This window comes from Heterocephalus glaber, unplaced genomic scaffold (assembly GCF_053883595.1).
Source record: "Heterocephalus glaber isolate CG9 unplaced genomic scaffold, H.glaber_assembly_v1.0 deba00001504, whole genome shotgun sequence".
Lineage (NCBI taxonomy): Eukaryota > Metazoa > Chordata > Mammalia > Rodentia > Bathyergidae > Heterocephalus > Heterocephalus glaber.
The window spans coordinates 62,504,662-62,519,531 of NW_028258324.1; the positions used below are offsets into that span (position 1 = coordinate 62,504,662).

Sequence of the window (14,870 nt, forward strand, 5' to 3'; positions counted from 1 at the left end):
TTGGCACAGAATAATCACTTAAAAGTACTTCTTTAATGAACAGGTACACGAATGGACAAATGCATAAATGAATGAATGAAAGGCAAATAGCAATAACTACCCATGTGCCACGTGTGCCATATTTCTCCTCCATTACTTGCAACAGTGCTGGGCTTGAGGAAATCTTGGGAGAATGGTTAAGTGACAGCTAACATTGGCTACTTTTTCAATCACAACAACAAATCATGCAGGTCAGGGATAAGAAAGAAAAGCTGATTTTTAAACAAAAATTGAAAGAGAATCAGGTCTACCATTGCTTGCCCTGCTAGCGTCCCTAAGAACAGATATCTGACTCAGAGGGTGGGCATTAAAGTCGTGTTAGTTGTGATCACATACTTTCAGGAAACTGTCAAGCACCAGTTCTGAGGAGCTATCTGAGTTTACACAGAATCAGCAAGATGCACTCTTCTTCAGGAGAAAGCATACCTGTTACGAAGACACCACTGCCGCATGTGGAGAACACCATGCCCTGGAAGTCCCACAGCTTGGAAGACTATCGGAAACATGTGCTTTTCTGTGGCACAGAAGTGATCCAAGTCAAGCCCTCTGGGCAGGGGCCTGTAAGAGCTGTTGTTTTGCAGACAGGTTAGTGGATGTCACTTCTGAAAATTTAGCTTATGCCTGAAGGTGGAGAGAGGTGGATTAGGGAAAAATTGTTTATTTTTTAGGATTTTGGAATTTATCAATTCTGGTAATAGCATTTGCATTCTTTTAAAAAAAATTTTATGTATTGGTACATTTTAGGTATAACATGTAATGACACTCATCATTGGAAATTTGCACCTTTACATAATCTCTCTTGGTTCTTAATTTTCCCCCTTCCCCTGCCCTCCCTTCAACCCCTCCATCCCTCCCTATTTACAAAGACTTTGTTCCCATTTCTCATTTTCTCATATTAATTCCATTCCATTCTTTCCTTTCCCCTACACCTCCCACTTCCCCTTCCCCTTTGCCCCTTTTCTTAGTATTTCGCATTATCTATTATACCATTTAGTCCTTATTTACACTTTCAGTTTCTCACACTAGAGAAACTATTTGGTATTTACACATGTGTGTCCTATTTATTTCACTTAAGAGTATCGCCTCAATATGCATCCATTTAGCTATAAATGTCTGTAATTTCTCATTTTTTATGGCTGAGTAGTACTCCGTTTTATAAAAAAACCCACATTTTCTTTATCCAGTCTCCAGTTGATGGGGATTTGGGCTGCTTCCAAGTTTTAGCTATTACAAATTGTCCGCTATGAACATAGGTACACATATATCACTGTGGTATGATTCTTTTAATTCTTTGGAGAAGATACCCAGCAGGGGAATAGCTGGGTCAAATAGGACTTCCAGTCCTAGTTCTTTGAGGTATCTCCATACTGATTTCCACAGTGGTTGCACCAGCTGACACTCCCACCAGCAGTGAAGCAGGGTTGCTCTTTCCCCACAGCCCCGCCAGCATTTGTTATTGGTTGAATTCATGATAGCAGCCATTCTTTCTGGAATGAGATGGAATCTCAGCTCAGCGTTGTTTTCATTTGCATCTCTCCAATGACCAGTGATGTTGAACCCTTTTTCATATGTTTATTTGCTATTTCTACTTCTTTGTCTGAGAAATGTCTGTTCATTTCAGAGGCTCATTTTTGGATTGGATCTTTAAATTTGGGAGGTCTGATTTTTTAAAGTTCTTTATAGATTTGAGATAGTAGACTTTTGTCTGAGGAATGGCAGGTGAAGATTTTTTCCCACATTGTGGGTTGTCTCTTCACACTGCTGGTGGTTTCTCTTGCTGTGCAGAAGCTTTTTAATAAGAAGAGATCCCACTTGTTGATTGTTTGTGTTAGTTCACGGGCAACTGAGGTTTTGTTCATAAAATCTTTTCTAACACCAAATGTCTTCAAGAGTTCTACCTAATCTCTGTTCCAGCCGATTCAGCATATCTATTTTAATATTTATATCCTTAATCCATTTCGATTTTAGTTTAGTGCATGGTGAGAGATATAGGTCTAGTTTTAATCTTTGGCAAATTGAAACCCAATTTTTTCAGCAACATTTATTAAAGAGGCTATATTTCCTCCAGTGAGGGTGTTTGGCTCCTTTATCAAAGAAGAGATGACTGAGTGTGTCTGGAGTTGTTTCTGCATCTTCTAATCTGTTTCACTGGTCCTCCGGTCTGTTTCTTTGCCAGTGCCATGCAGTTTTTAAAAATTTTTTTAAAATTTTTTTAAATTTTTATTTATTTGTTTATTTTTTAAAATGGGACCACTGCATTCTTTTTTTTTTGGTACTAGGGATCAAACTCAGGACCATGCGCTTGTCCAACAGGCGCCGGAACCACTGAGCTAAATCCCTGGCCTGAGTACCATGCAGCTTTATCACAGTAGCTTTGTAGTATAGTTTCAAGTTGGGGATTGTGATACCCCCTGCCATGTCTCTGTTGCCTAGAATTGCTTTTGCTATTCTGGGTCTCTTCTTGTTCCAAATGAATTTTTGGGATGATTTCTCAAGGTATGTGAAGTATGCTGCTGGGATTCCAATTTGGATTGCATGGAATCTATATAGCAGTTTTGGAAGTATGGCCATTTTCACTATGTTGATCCTTCCTACCCAGGAGCAGGGGATGTCATTCCATTTTCTGATATCATTTTCAATCTCTCTTTTCAGAGTGCTATAGTTTTCAGAGAAGAGGTCTTTGATTTCTTTTGTTAGGTTGATTCCCAGATATTTCAGGTTTTTGGATGCTATTGTGAAAGGAATTGTTTGCCCTCTCTCTCAGTGAGTCTATTGTTCGTGTCAAGGAAAGCTATTGACTTTTGTGTGTTGATCTTGTATCCAGCTACTCTACTGATTTTGGTTATTAAGTCTAGAAGACTTTTGGTGGAGTTCTTGGGGTCTTTTATATAGAGTATCATGTCATCTGCAAATAATGACAATTTGACTTCTTCATTTCCTATTTTTATTCCTTTTATTTCTTTCTCTTTTCTAATTGCTATGGCTAATGTTTCCAAAAGTATATTGAACAAGAGTGGTGATGGTGGACATCCTTGTCTTGTTCCTGATTTTAGTGTGAAGGATTTCAGTTTTTGACCATCTAGTATGATATTGGCTGTTGGTTTTTCACAGATGGCTTTTATCAGATTGAGGTAGAGACCATCTATTCCAAATTTTTGTAGAGTTTTTATCATAAATGCATGTTGGATTTTGTCAAATGCTTTTTCTGCATCTATTGAGATGATCATATGGTTTTTGTCCTTGGGTCTATTGATATAGTGTATTACATTGATTGATTTGTGTATGTTAAACCATCCCTGCATCTCTGGGATGAATCCCACTTGGTCAGGGTGTGTGATCTTCTTGATGATCTTCTGCATTCTATTTGCCAGTATCTTATTAAGGATTTTTGCATCTATGTTCATTAATGAGATTGGCCTGTAGTTCTCTTTTTTGGTTGGGTCTTTCTCTGCTTTGGGGATCAAGGTGATGCTTGCTTCCAGGAATGAATTCAGGAGTATTGCTTCCCTTTCAATTTCGTTGAAGAGTTTAAACAGTATTGGCAGTAGTTCCTCTCTAAATGTCTTGTAGAGTTCAGCAATGAAGCCATCAGGACCCGGGCTTTTCTTAGTTGGTAAGTGTTTAATTACATTTTCAATTTCATAGATTGATATTGGGTTGTTTAGAATTTTTAGGTCTTCTTCATTCAACTTTGGTAATTCATATGTGTCCAGGAATCTGTTCATTTCTTCTGTGTTTTCCATCTTATTGGTACATAGGTTCTGGAAGTAGGTATTGATGATCCTCTGGATTTCTGCTGGGTGTGTTATAATTTCACCCTTTTCATTCCTAATTGCATGGATTTGGGCCTTTTCTTTCCTTTTTTTGATATGGTTGGCTAAGGGTTTGTCAATTTTTTTTATTCTTTCAATGAACCAACTCTTGGCTTCATTGATTTTTTGTATCATTCTCTTAGTCTCTGTTGAATTGATTTCTGCCCTGATCTTTATAATTTCCTCCCTTGAATGAGCTTTGGGTTCGTCCTGCTCTTCTCTTTCTAGAAGCTTGAGGTTCAGCATCAGGTTGTTTAATTGGGCTCGCTCTGTTTTCCTAATATGTGTATTCACTGCTATGAATTTCCCTCGTAAGACTGCTTTCATTGTGTCCCGTAGATTCCAACATGTTGTATTGTCATTGTCATTTAATTAAAGGAACTGTCTGATTTCTTCTTTAATTTCCTCTGTGACCCATTGGTTATTCAAAAGTGTGTTGTTCAATTTCCATGTGTTTATGAAATATTTGTGATTTCTTTTGCTGTGGATCTCCAATTTCATCGCACTATGGTCTGGTAATATACAGGGGATAACTTCAATTCCTTTGCACTTACTTAAACACGTTGTATGAGTGAGTATGTGGTCTATTTTGGAGAATGACCTGCGTGCAGCTGAAAAGAATGTGTATTCTGAATTTGTGGGATGGAACACTCTGTAAACATCTCTTAAGTTCCTTTGTTTAAGAGTTCGATTGAGTTCTAGTATTTCATTACTTATTTTTTGTCTAGTTGATGTATCTATTTGTGACAGTGGGGTGTTGAGGTCCCCCACTACTATTGTATTAGTGCATATATGACTTTTCATGTCCATTAGTATTTGTTTTATATAGTTGGGTGTACTAGTGTTTGGTGCATAGATATTTATGGTTGTCATCTCTTCCTGTTGGATTGTTCCCTTTACAAGGATGTGGTGTCCTTCTTTGTCTCTCTTAATCAGTATTAGTTTGAAATCCACTTGATCTACAAAGACAATAGCTACTCCTGGCTTTTCATTGGGGTTCCTGGTCACATGGAATATTGTTTTCCACCGTTTAACTTTCAGTCTATGAGTTTCGTCTTGAATTAAGTGTGTTTCTTGTTGTGCAGCATATTGTTGGATCTTGCTTCTTGACTCATTCTGCCAGTCTATTTCTTTTGATTGGTGAATGGAGACCATTAACATTGATGAGTATAACTGATACATATTGACTTATCATTGCCATGACTTTTTCTTTTTGTTGGATTCTCCCCCTTTGCATTTAATTTCTTGTTGTGCGCAATGGATTCTTTCTGCTGGTCTTCCTGGGGTTGTGATCCTCATTGTCTGTTCCTAGGATATTATCTAAAATTTTTTGGAGTGCTGGTTTGGTATTCATGAAGTTCCTAAGGTGCTCTTTGTCATGAAAGTATCTTATTTCTCCATCAATTTTGACAGATAGTTTTGTAGGGTACATCAATCTGGGTTGGAGGCTGTTTTCCTTTATGGCTTGGAGTACATCACTCCAAGCTCTTCTTGCCTTGATGGTTTGTGTTGAGAAGTCTGTTGTGATTCTGATGGGCTTTCCTTTGTATGTGATTTGTTTTTTTTCTCTAACTGCTTGTTGAACTTTGTTCTTCTGTTAGTTTTCTGGAATCTTAACAATTATATGCCTATGTGTAGATTTTTTTTGATCAAGGCTAGTTGGAATCCTATATGCCTCACTAATCTGTATGTCATGTTCTTTTCTCCTGCTTGGGAAGTTTTCTGCCATCACTTCTGTGAATAGTTTTTTTTAATGTCATCTGCACTCTCTCCTGTTTCTTCATTGACTCCAATCAGTCTTACGTTATTCTTCTTTGCATTGTCTAGTAGCTGCTGGAGTGATTTCTCATGGTCCCTTATAATTTTAAAGCAATTTTTTTCCTGGTCACTTATTGCAATCTTATCTTCTATATCTGAAATTCTGTCCTCACATTGGTTCATTCTGCTGTGTAGACTTTCAATGGTGTTTTTAATCTCCTTGAAATCTGTTTGTATCAGTTTTATAGATTCCATCTGTTTCCTGTGTTGGGATTCCATCATGTTCCTCAGCTCCTCTATTTTTTTTTATCTGTGTCCTCTCTAGATTTTTTAATCCTGTCTTGTACTATGGGCACAATCTCTGCTTTTATGTGAGAAATTATTTCTGATTTCATTTTTTCCAGATCCTCTTTTGTTGCCAGTTCAGAGAGTCCAGGTGGTTGAGTATCAGAGTGTTCCATCTCCTTTCCCTTTGGGGTTGCTGTAGGTGAGCTGGAAATCCGGTTTTGAGACTTGTTTATGTGTCTTCTCATTTCAATGGGGGGGCGGTGTTGTTGGTGCCCACATGGCTCACCTCCTCTGCATTGGGATCAGTGGAATGGCAACCCAGAATCCCCTACCTCTGGGCTGGGAGTGGTGGAATGGCAGCCTGGAAGCCATTCTTTTCTAATCAGACCTTTATTATTTTGAATTGCCACATTTTAACTGAATGGTTTATTATTAAAACCCCTGTATAGGGCAGAAGATATACACAGATGATATAGGTTACCTTCAAGGCAAAACAGTGATATTGGGTTGGCTTATGCCCATAGCTTCTTCTCTTTTTTCTCAACACAGCCCCTCAGTGATTGCCAAAGTCACTGTCAACTACGGTCTGTTCAAAGAGTTGCTTGCGAGGCTGTGCATTAAACTTCCTGCTGGATACCTCCATCTGAGTGCTCTACAGACACTTCAAAGTCAGGCACCTGAATGTGAACTCATCCTGTATTGGCTCTCTGTGTTAAGAGCATCATCATCTAACAAGTCTCTCAATAGCGTCTCTAACTCCTCACTTTCTCTCAATGGGCACCAAATCCCTGTGATTGCACTAGTGTCTCCTGAGACCTGTCCGCCCTCCTTCATTCCCCTGGTTGCTGGTTTGTGTAGGTTTTTGTCTCCACACATCTAAGCTATTACAACATAAATACTCTTTTGACTCTTCCCTTTCCACTTTTGCCCCAATCTTTCTCTAAACTTTCACCAGAGTCACATTTCCAAAACATAGTCTGTAGTAGTCCACGCATACCATGCTCAAAAACTTTTTCATGGCCAGCTATATTAGTATCAGACTTTCACATGGCATTACACACCAAGGCTTTCCATGACCTGGTCCCAGCTCACTGTTCTCAGCCCCGACTCATGTTTCTGCCATGCCACATAGTCATAGAAATAAAACACACCTTGCACTTTGATACTGCTCTGCTTTGGTTTGCTCTATAATTTTGTTGTCTTGGCTGGTCATTTTTAATTAAATTTATGACTAGTTTACATTAAAATTAGTGAGTTTTAGAGCATTGCTAAGGTTGTTTCTTAACTGAAAACTCGTGGTTACAGATCATAAAAACCACTTGAGAACTTTAAAATGCCTAGGTAGCAAGTAGGAGGAAACTATATTTCTGTTCTCCAAAGGCAGGAAAGCCATATTTGAGAAAATAGGTGTCCATCCAGCAGTGAGGATAAGACATGTTTTATACTTACCAATGCTGACTCATATTTAGCATATACAGTAATCATTTTACCCAATAATCTGGAGACTAGTGAGTATTTATGATTTGTTATGTATTAAGGACTAAAGAAAAATTTGTGGGATGCACCTTTTCCTTAAAGAACTTTATAGTCAAATTTACAGCTGACTAAAACATAGAGTGGAGGTAGATGTCATATGACCGAGTGTTACAGGGACTCAAAACAATATGATAAGTTATTTTTGGTATAAAGTATGGGAGTTTAATTGCAGAAACCCTTATTTGATGAAGTGGCATTTTGAACAAAGGCTGATAGCACGGGTGAGGGTTTAACCAATCATATCAGAACTAGAAGGATAAACTAATTTAAATTATAAAATACAAAAGAAGGAATTTCCAGGGTCTTCTGAGACCAATAAATGATGACAAGATCAGTCCAGTAAGCTAGAGACAGATCAGATTGAAAATGACCTTGAATGCCATGCCTAGGAATTTTATTTCATCCTAAGAAAATGGGGGCTCTGGAAGGTTTTGGATCACCAGATGACATAATCATCATAGGCTTATACATATATAGTTTTAAGAAATTACTTCCTTGTGCATTATTTTTCTTTTAATTTTTAATTATTTTTCAACACATATTTGTTTCCAATACTTACTTGCTTTGGAGTCATCGCTTGTCATCTCATTTTCTCTGCTTGCTACATTCTTCAATTCCTCAGTCTAGTCTTTCTCAACCCATGGGGGGATGGGAAGCTATACCGAGGGGAGCCAAAGAGGCACTGTCTCCCAAACAAGAGAAAATGAATGGGGCTAAGTAGTGCCATTGACCCCCCCAACCTTGATGATTTGTAACAAGGAAGGCAAACGCACTATTGGGTCAGAGCAATGCTGTTTTTATTCCTTGCTCCAAAGACCCCAACAACAGTATTTCTGGTTTGGAAGGAAACTGCTATAGGGCCTGACTCCATCTCTGATTATTTTCATGTAGGTTATAATACAGCAAAAGGGGACTTGGTGAGATCTATCCTCTACCCCCGGCCTCTGAACTTCAAGTTATACAGTGATGCCTTCAAGTTCATGGTGTTTCTGGCCTGCCTTGGTGTTCTGGGATTTTTCTATGCCCTAGGGATATACATGTACCATGAAGTAAGTACTTGGGGTATGTATGGCTTCTCAAGAGCTTGACCTAACTCAAGGCAGTTAGTTAAGGGTACCTCTTGATCCTAGCATTCCCTGAATCAGTGTTGCCCAAAGAGCTTTCTTAGATGATAGCTCTATTCCTTATCCATACTCCCCAGCATGGTAGCACTTAGCCATATGAACTTACTGAGCACTTCAAATGTGGCTAATATGACTGATGAAATGAATTCTCATTTGTTTCATTTTAATTAATGTAAGTTAAACAGCCACATGTGGTTAGTGGCAATCCAATCATGTTGGGTAGTGCAGTTATGAGAAATTTTGAAGGTCGCTGATGGTTTCTACCAGTTGGTTTGGAATAAGGGGTTGATATTTGCACTACTCAACCCTCTCAACCCTAGATAACTTCCCATCATTACATATTTCTCAAACTGGATGAGACGATGGGGGATTTAGTCAATCAGGCCAGACAGTAAGAAGGGCACACTAATTTGTTTTGAGCAAACCACAAAGAAAAAGACCAGCAGGGTCTTCTGAATCTTATGAGTAATTAAGAGACAACTCCTGCAAGGTGGGAGTGGATCAGACTGAAGAGATCTTGAATGCCACATGTGACCTCAACTTTTCCCTGAAGTACTTAAAGTGTCCCAGGTAGTCTTCAACCCTTTCTCATGTTTTCTGCTTGGGTCCTGAAATGAAATTTAATATATACTTTCATAGCGCTCATTCCATCCAGGGATTCAATAATCTAAGATCCCTTTAAACTACACAGTGTCTGGTTTTATTTTGATGCCTCTTTTCACAGGATGACAGCCAGGAGGGAAGGATTGTCATTGATGACCTCTGAGGATCTTTCTGGTACTGCAGAAAGTGGTATAACCTAAGCATTCCTGTTGCCCCCAGGTTTCTCCAAGAGATACAACAACCATGGCCCTGCTCCTCCTGACTGTGACCGTCCCTCCTGTGCTGCCGGCGGCTCTGACCATCGGCATTGTGTATGCTCAGAAGAGGCTGAAGAAGAAGAAGATCTTCTGCATCTCCCCGCAGAGAATCAACATGTGTGGGCAGATCAACCTCGTGTGCTTTGACAAAGTAGGGTCCCAACTTTCCTGGTTGAAGGCAGGTGATGTTGAGGCCTAGAGGACAGGGAAGGGTCCTGGGTATGTCTAGTCTAGGACACCCACTGTACAGATGAGAAAACTGAGGCCAATGGAGGACACACCGTGAGATCCCATTCTGGAAGCCCACTCCATGGGTAGCAGTTGGACCATTGCATCAGGAAATTCTTTTTCCTGTGATATTTAGTATTTTTTGTGCCTGTTTTGTGTTTTCAAATATTCTTTTGCTCTAAGAGTTTTTATGGTGGGCTATCTTTTTCAGGCAAAAATGTGTGGAACATTTCTGTTTCACAAGATGCTTTGTCTAGCCCTTAAGTGAACTGCTTCCTCCTCCCCTGCTTCTTGTAATGAAGGGAGGGAGGGGACAGTGGCAATGACCTTTGCTATTTACACACTTCTGTCACTCTTCCGTCACTCTTCCTGCCTTGCTCCCCAGGACTGCAGGCTAGGGACGGCAGCTTCTGTCTCTGATGCCCAGAAAGGTGGTGGTGGTGGTGTGGGGGGGGGTTGTGCCAGCCTGGGAGGACCTGAGACTCGTCTCATGCTTCACCTGTAGGCACCAGAGGAACTTCAGCTTCGGTGACCATTGTTCAGATCCTGCTTTTGGCCTGAGAGTCCAGTCTGACTGCTGCAATGCCCTGGGCCTCGATGGGCCCTCCCTGTCTCAGGTCCGCTGCACTGGAATCACTGATCCAGGCTTTGGGCATTTTGTAGTTAACCCACATTGGCAGAGAGCGGCAGCTGGGCACAGTGTGGTGGAGAGTACTGCTAATGAGACAGTCTGAGCTCTTTAGGAATTCATAGTCCAGCTGAGGATGTAGGGAAAATGAGACCGCAGGAAACCAAGAGTTGCAGGCTTAGTGGAGGCCACATCTTCATTAAGCACCTCAGCATGGTTACCTGCTGTAGGCGAGAGGTCCCCTCGGAGCTGTACCTTTGTCAGACTCTGAAGTGAGCGGTTCACAGCCCAGGGTGTGAGAGCAATGCACATGTGGGGCAGAGGGCAGCGGGGTGTGGTCGGAAGGGCTGTCTGGAGGCTGGCTGATGTAGCTGGAAGGAGAATGGGGGCCCTATTATTTATTTTAAGGTGAAGAGGGACATTATTATAGATGTTTTATGTATTCCACCTGGGGTAATTGGGGAGAAGGGTTGGAACAGAAATAGCACAGAGGGAGGAGGCTACCTGGGGACAAGGCTACCTGAAGAGACCATTCATGATCTGCGAGGAGGAGCCAAGAACAGGAGAGTGGAGGACAGGCCGGAGAAGCCCCATGAGGAGGCCTGAGCCACCTGGTCCCCAGGCGGAAGTGGCACATCTCTCAGATTATTTCAGGCCTCTTTCTCTTCTCCTTGCATTGGGCAAAGAAGGTCCTCAACTGCTATCAGTCAGGAACTGGTATGGTTAATTTAGCAAATAGTTTCATTTTAGATTCAGGACCAGATAATAATTCTTTGCAAGTTTTCTGATAGGGATTCCTAATTACTTATCCAACAGTGTCACTTATGTCAGGAGGGCTATGTACAAAATATGTTCACTACCTCTTCATCTGTTTCAAACACTTATTTTCCTCAGAGGCTGCCATTTTACTTCCTGTATACAACTTTTGCCTCAGCCTCCTTGGCTCCTTGTTATGGGACTGTCTGAGGCTCCAGTGGCCAAACTTCTTGTGGAAAGATAGCATATTAGAGTGCAAAGAACTCTTGATTTGGAAATGGCAAAATGAGAAATCAAATCCTGAGTTAGACACCGAGTTTCTGTGAAAATTTTTTGAGATAAAATGGTTGAACTATAATTTTCTCCAAGGGTTATTTTCCAGTTTTCGTATTATAAAACTATATCAATGCAATGTTGCAATAAGAACCTCCACAATTAATTGAATTTCCATTCAGAGTATTTCAATTTAGAAGATGTCTATCACTGGGTTTTGGAGTACATTTATTCCCATATATGTTTCTAGTTTATATTTGTTTATTAGAAATCCTCTAAGTTAAGTTCTCTCTTTCTTTATTTTTCATTCACTTTGGCCCAAGCCTGGGCTTGTATGTATGCTAAGAGGCTTCCTTTTTCTATCTTATTCCCTTTAGAACTATAGCTATGGGTATGATATGGTTTTCTTTTCATTTATGGTTAATTTTCTTGTCTAAGGGTCATTTTCACATAGAGCAATAACATGTTCTCACTTCTGTTTTGCTTCAGAATCATCTCTGTTTTCTGTTCAAAATATTGATGTTTAGAAACATAATTTAATTATCAGGAAAACATTTCGGTTTGAATAATGTTGCTAAGTCTTTCTGAAGTGGAACAACCCAAGGCTATTTCGAAACTGAAAGCACAGGTTGAGGTCCATACATGATGCAGAAGGAAAAGGAAGCAAGCAACTTATTTTTAAAGTTGTTACTGTGCAAAACACATCTCACATAGGCATGCCTGCTCTTTTCTTCATGAAGTCCAAATAAATTAGTGACACAAAGGTTCCTTAATTCTTGAAAATGAAAGTTCAGAGTGGGCAGTGTGTTTCCACATGCCCCACAAAATTCACATAACATGTCTTGTGGCTCAAGACTGCAGAAGGGCTGGATTCTGGTCCTGCCTCGCCAACCTGCAGCCCCCTCCCCTCAGCCTGTTTCTGCCCCATCTGCTCACTTATAAGAATGAAAGGCATTGTAGGCACTGTGCTGTAAAGCTGTAAACCCTTATGAGAATGTGATGTGCTGTGATGATGGATGTGACTTCACAGGAAACTAGAAAGCTCAGCGTATCATTCAGAGATGACCTTATCATTCAGAGATGCTGGAAGAAACTATTCTGCAGTGTTTGGGAAAGCTCTGCCCCACCAGTTCAGCCTACTCTGGGTGGTGAGCAGGCCCGATGCTGTTCACCTGCCACAAAAGGCACCACGCTTGCGGTTAATGAATTGTCTAGAAGCAATGAGGAAATGAAAAGTGCTTCGGTAGTGGTCAGTTTCATTTCATGTTCTCTGTTACATTGTCTGGCAAATACTTCTCCGTAATACAGCATATCATGTCCCCTGACCATTTTCCTCTGAATCTAACAATAAAACCCATTAGTAGGCATTAATTAGTATTTATTATTAGCACTTAGTTCTCTCTATAGCCTGAAAGTCCTTTATCAACATTTCATTATCTATTTGGACCATCACCACATAACCCATATTTTTAGAAAATTATGATGAACCAGATGGCAAATTGTGAACTAAACAATCTTGGAAAGAAAGAAAAAAAATCCTGAGCTCTTCTTTGGACAGACAGCAGGTGCCCACTGAAGAGTCAAATTTGAGCTGGTCCTGGCTGAATTTCCACTTAGCTTCTCCCCTAACAGCAGCAACAGACAACAATAGACAAAATCAGCACAAAGTGATTGCATTTTGCCTCCAGTTAGTAACAAGAATCACCTGAGTTTCAACATAGTCTTTGGGGAATGATGTATCACCAGATTTAAAGTTCAATGCTCACCAATAGAGAGATTTTGACAGCTGCATCTATGGTAACTTTTTAGAAGCTTGGATTTTTGTCTCAGTCACAACATTATTAAAAGCTTTAAATCTTATGTTAATGTCAGTTCTTTTATTCAGACAGGCACTTTGACGGAAGATGGGCTAGATCTCTGGGGGATGGTCCCTACTGCTGACAACTGGTAAGTCCCTAAGTGAAGATGGGATGTGCAACAATGTGGTTGCCTTAGCAATACTCATGTCTTTCCTCCAGTGTTGAAGGATGAGAGTCACATCAGATATATATATATATATATATTTGACTAGAATCATTTATATATATAAATATATATATATGTTTGAGTAGAATCACCTCCCAATTATTCTGACTTATTTAATTAAATGAGTGCCACATTCTGAATCAAGCAGGAAAAGCAGGTCTTCACACTCCACGTAAAAAATGGAATTGAATGAGATGGATAATTAAGGAGCCAAATGAATAAATCAAAGCAGCAATGAGTGAAATCAAGACCATGCTTAATTAATGACTTCCAAGGCTTCCTGGGTGGCTAGTGCAGGCAGTAGGGAGGGGTGAACCCAGCAGAAAAGAGCCCATCTTTTCCCTCGTGGGGTTCACAGTCTAAGGATACAAATGTGCCACCATACTCACCTTCAATGCATGACATAAGCTGTAGAAATTAGTATTAAGACAAAAAGTCAGAACAGAGAAACAATAAAGATTGCCTGATACAACGCGCAGTCTTGATTTTTATAATAACAAGGTGAAAAAGGCAGAAATTCATTTTGAAATTTAATGAATCAATGAAAACTACCTTGAGGGAACCATCTCCAAGATCCTGCATTTTTGGTGAGTCACCCAACCTCCTGAGCAGGGAGGTTGCTGAACACCAAAACAGTAAAGATCCAACAAAAAGTGTGCCAAAGGAATGTCACCTGGAGGAAAAAAATCTCCCTTGCTTTCGCAGGAAGCAACATGGTCAAGCAAGGCCGTGACATATCCTGATGGCTGACACTGACAGAGGAGCTAAGAGGCTCTATGCATGGTTCCAAGACAGTGCCTGTGGAGACTTAATTGACCTTGTTAGATAACAAGAGATTGACTTTGTTTAATATAGCTCTCACTGTAACTTGGTCTTGAACATCCTGTAGAAAAGTATAACTATATAAGACAATAGCTACTTGAGTTCAGCAAAAGTTTTAAGTTTTTAAACCCAATGTTTAAAAACAAATTGTTAGATTTTTTAATCCTTTTACAGCCCCAATTAATAGAAATTATGCTTATAGACAGCTAAGCCAGTCAAACACACTATAGATCCTCACAATATATAGGGTCAAGGTATTGTTGGGTGTGCTCACTTTTCCTAAACACTTTCACATAAAACAAAAAACTGGGTGGGGGCGGCGGTAATCTAAGAACAATGAGGAACTATGCAGATGAAGATTTAGTTCCTCCCAGGAACTACACAGATGAAGATTTGGTTCCTCCCAGGGCATCTCCCACAGGTGTGGTCTTGTCCTGGAGGATTACAGCATCATGGGATCATTGAGATCTCCCTTGTGACCTGAGGTCAAAATGGAAGTATGTCTTGGAGTGTTATTGCTGGCCTATAGGCAGGAGAACTAGGCCTACTCAAATGATTTTTCCTTAGAATTATGTAGCATTGCTCCCAACACTACCTTAAAAAGGTGGTACTTGAGATAGATTTTGAAGGGTGTGTAGTTAGAAATTTTACAGATGTGGGCTGAAGGCTGGCATTAGGGACAGGAGAAGAGAACCACAGACACTTACCCCAGAGCTGAGCT

The 14,870-nt window shown here is 40.1% G+C and overlaps 1 protein-coding gene across 7 annotated transcripts in view; it reads left to right on the forward strand.

Moving 5' to 3' along the window:
- Atp13a5 (ATPase 13A5) overlaps nt 1-14,870 on the forward strand; it is a 103,016-nt gene that overhangs the window by 35,907 nt on the left and 52,239 nt on the right. For 4 of the 7 annotated variants that reach the window (XM_087186697.1, XM_087186699.1, XM_021255560.2 and 1 more), the window contains exons 10-13: nt 454-624; nt 8,325-8,482; nt 9,380-9,568; nt 13,188-13,249. In XM_087186697.1, coding sequence (XP_087042823.1) covers nt 454-624; nt 8,325-8,482; nt 9,380-9,568; nt 13,188-13,249 — 580 coding nt within the window. Of the gene's footprint in view, nt 1-381; nt 625-8,324; nt 8,483-9,379; nt 9,569-13,187; nt 13,250-14,870 lie in introns of all 7 variants that reach the window. The other 3 variants (XM_087186695.1, XM_087186698.1, XM_087186696.1) reach the window with 1 other exon arrangement.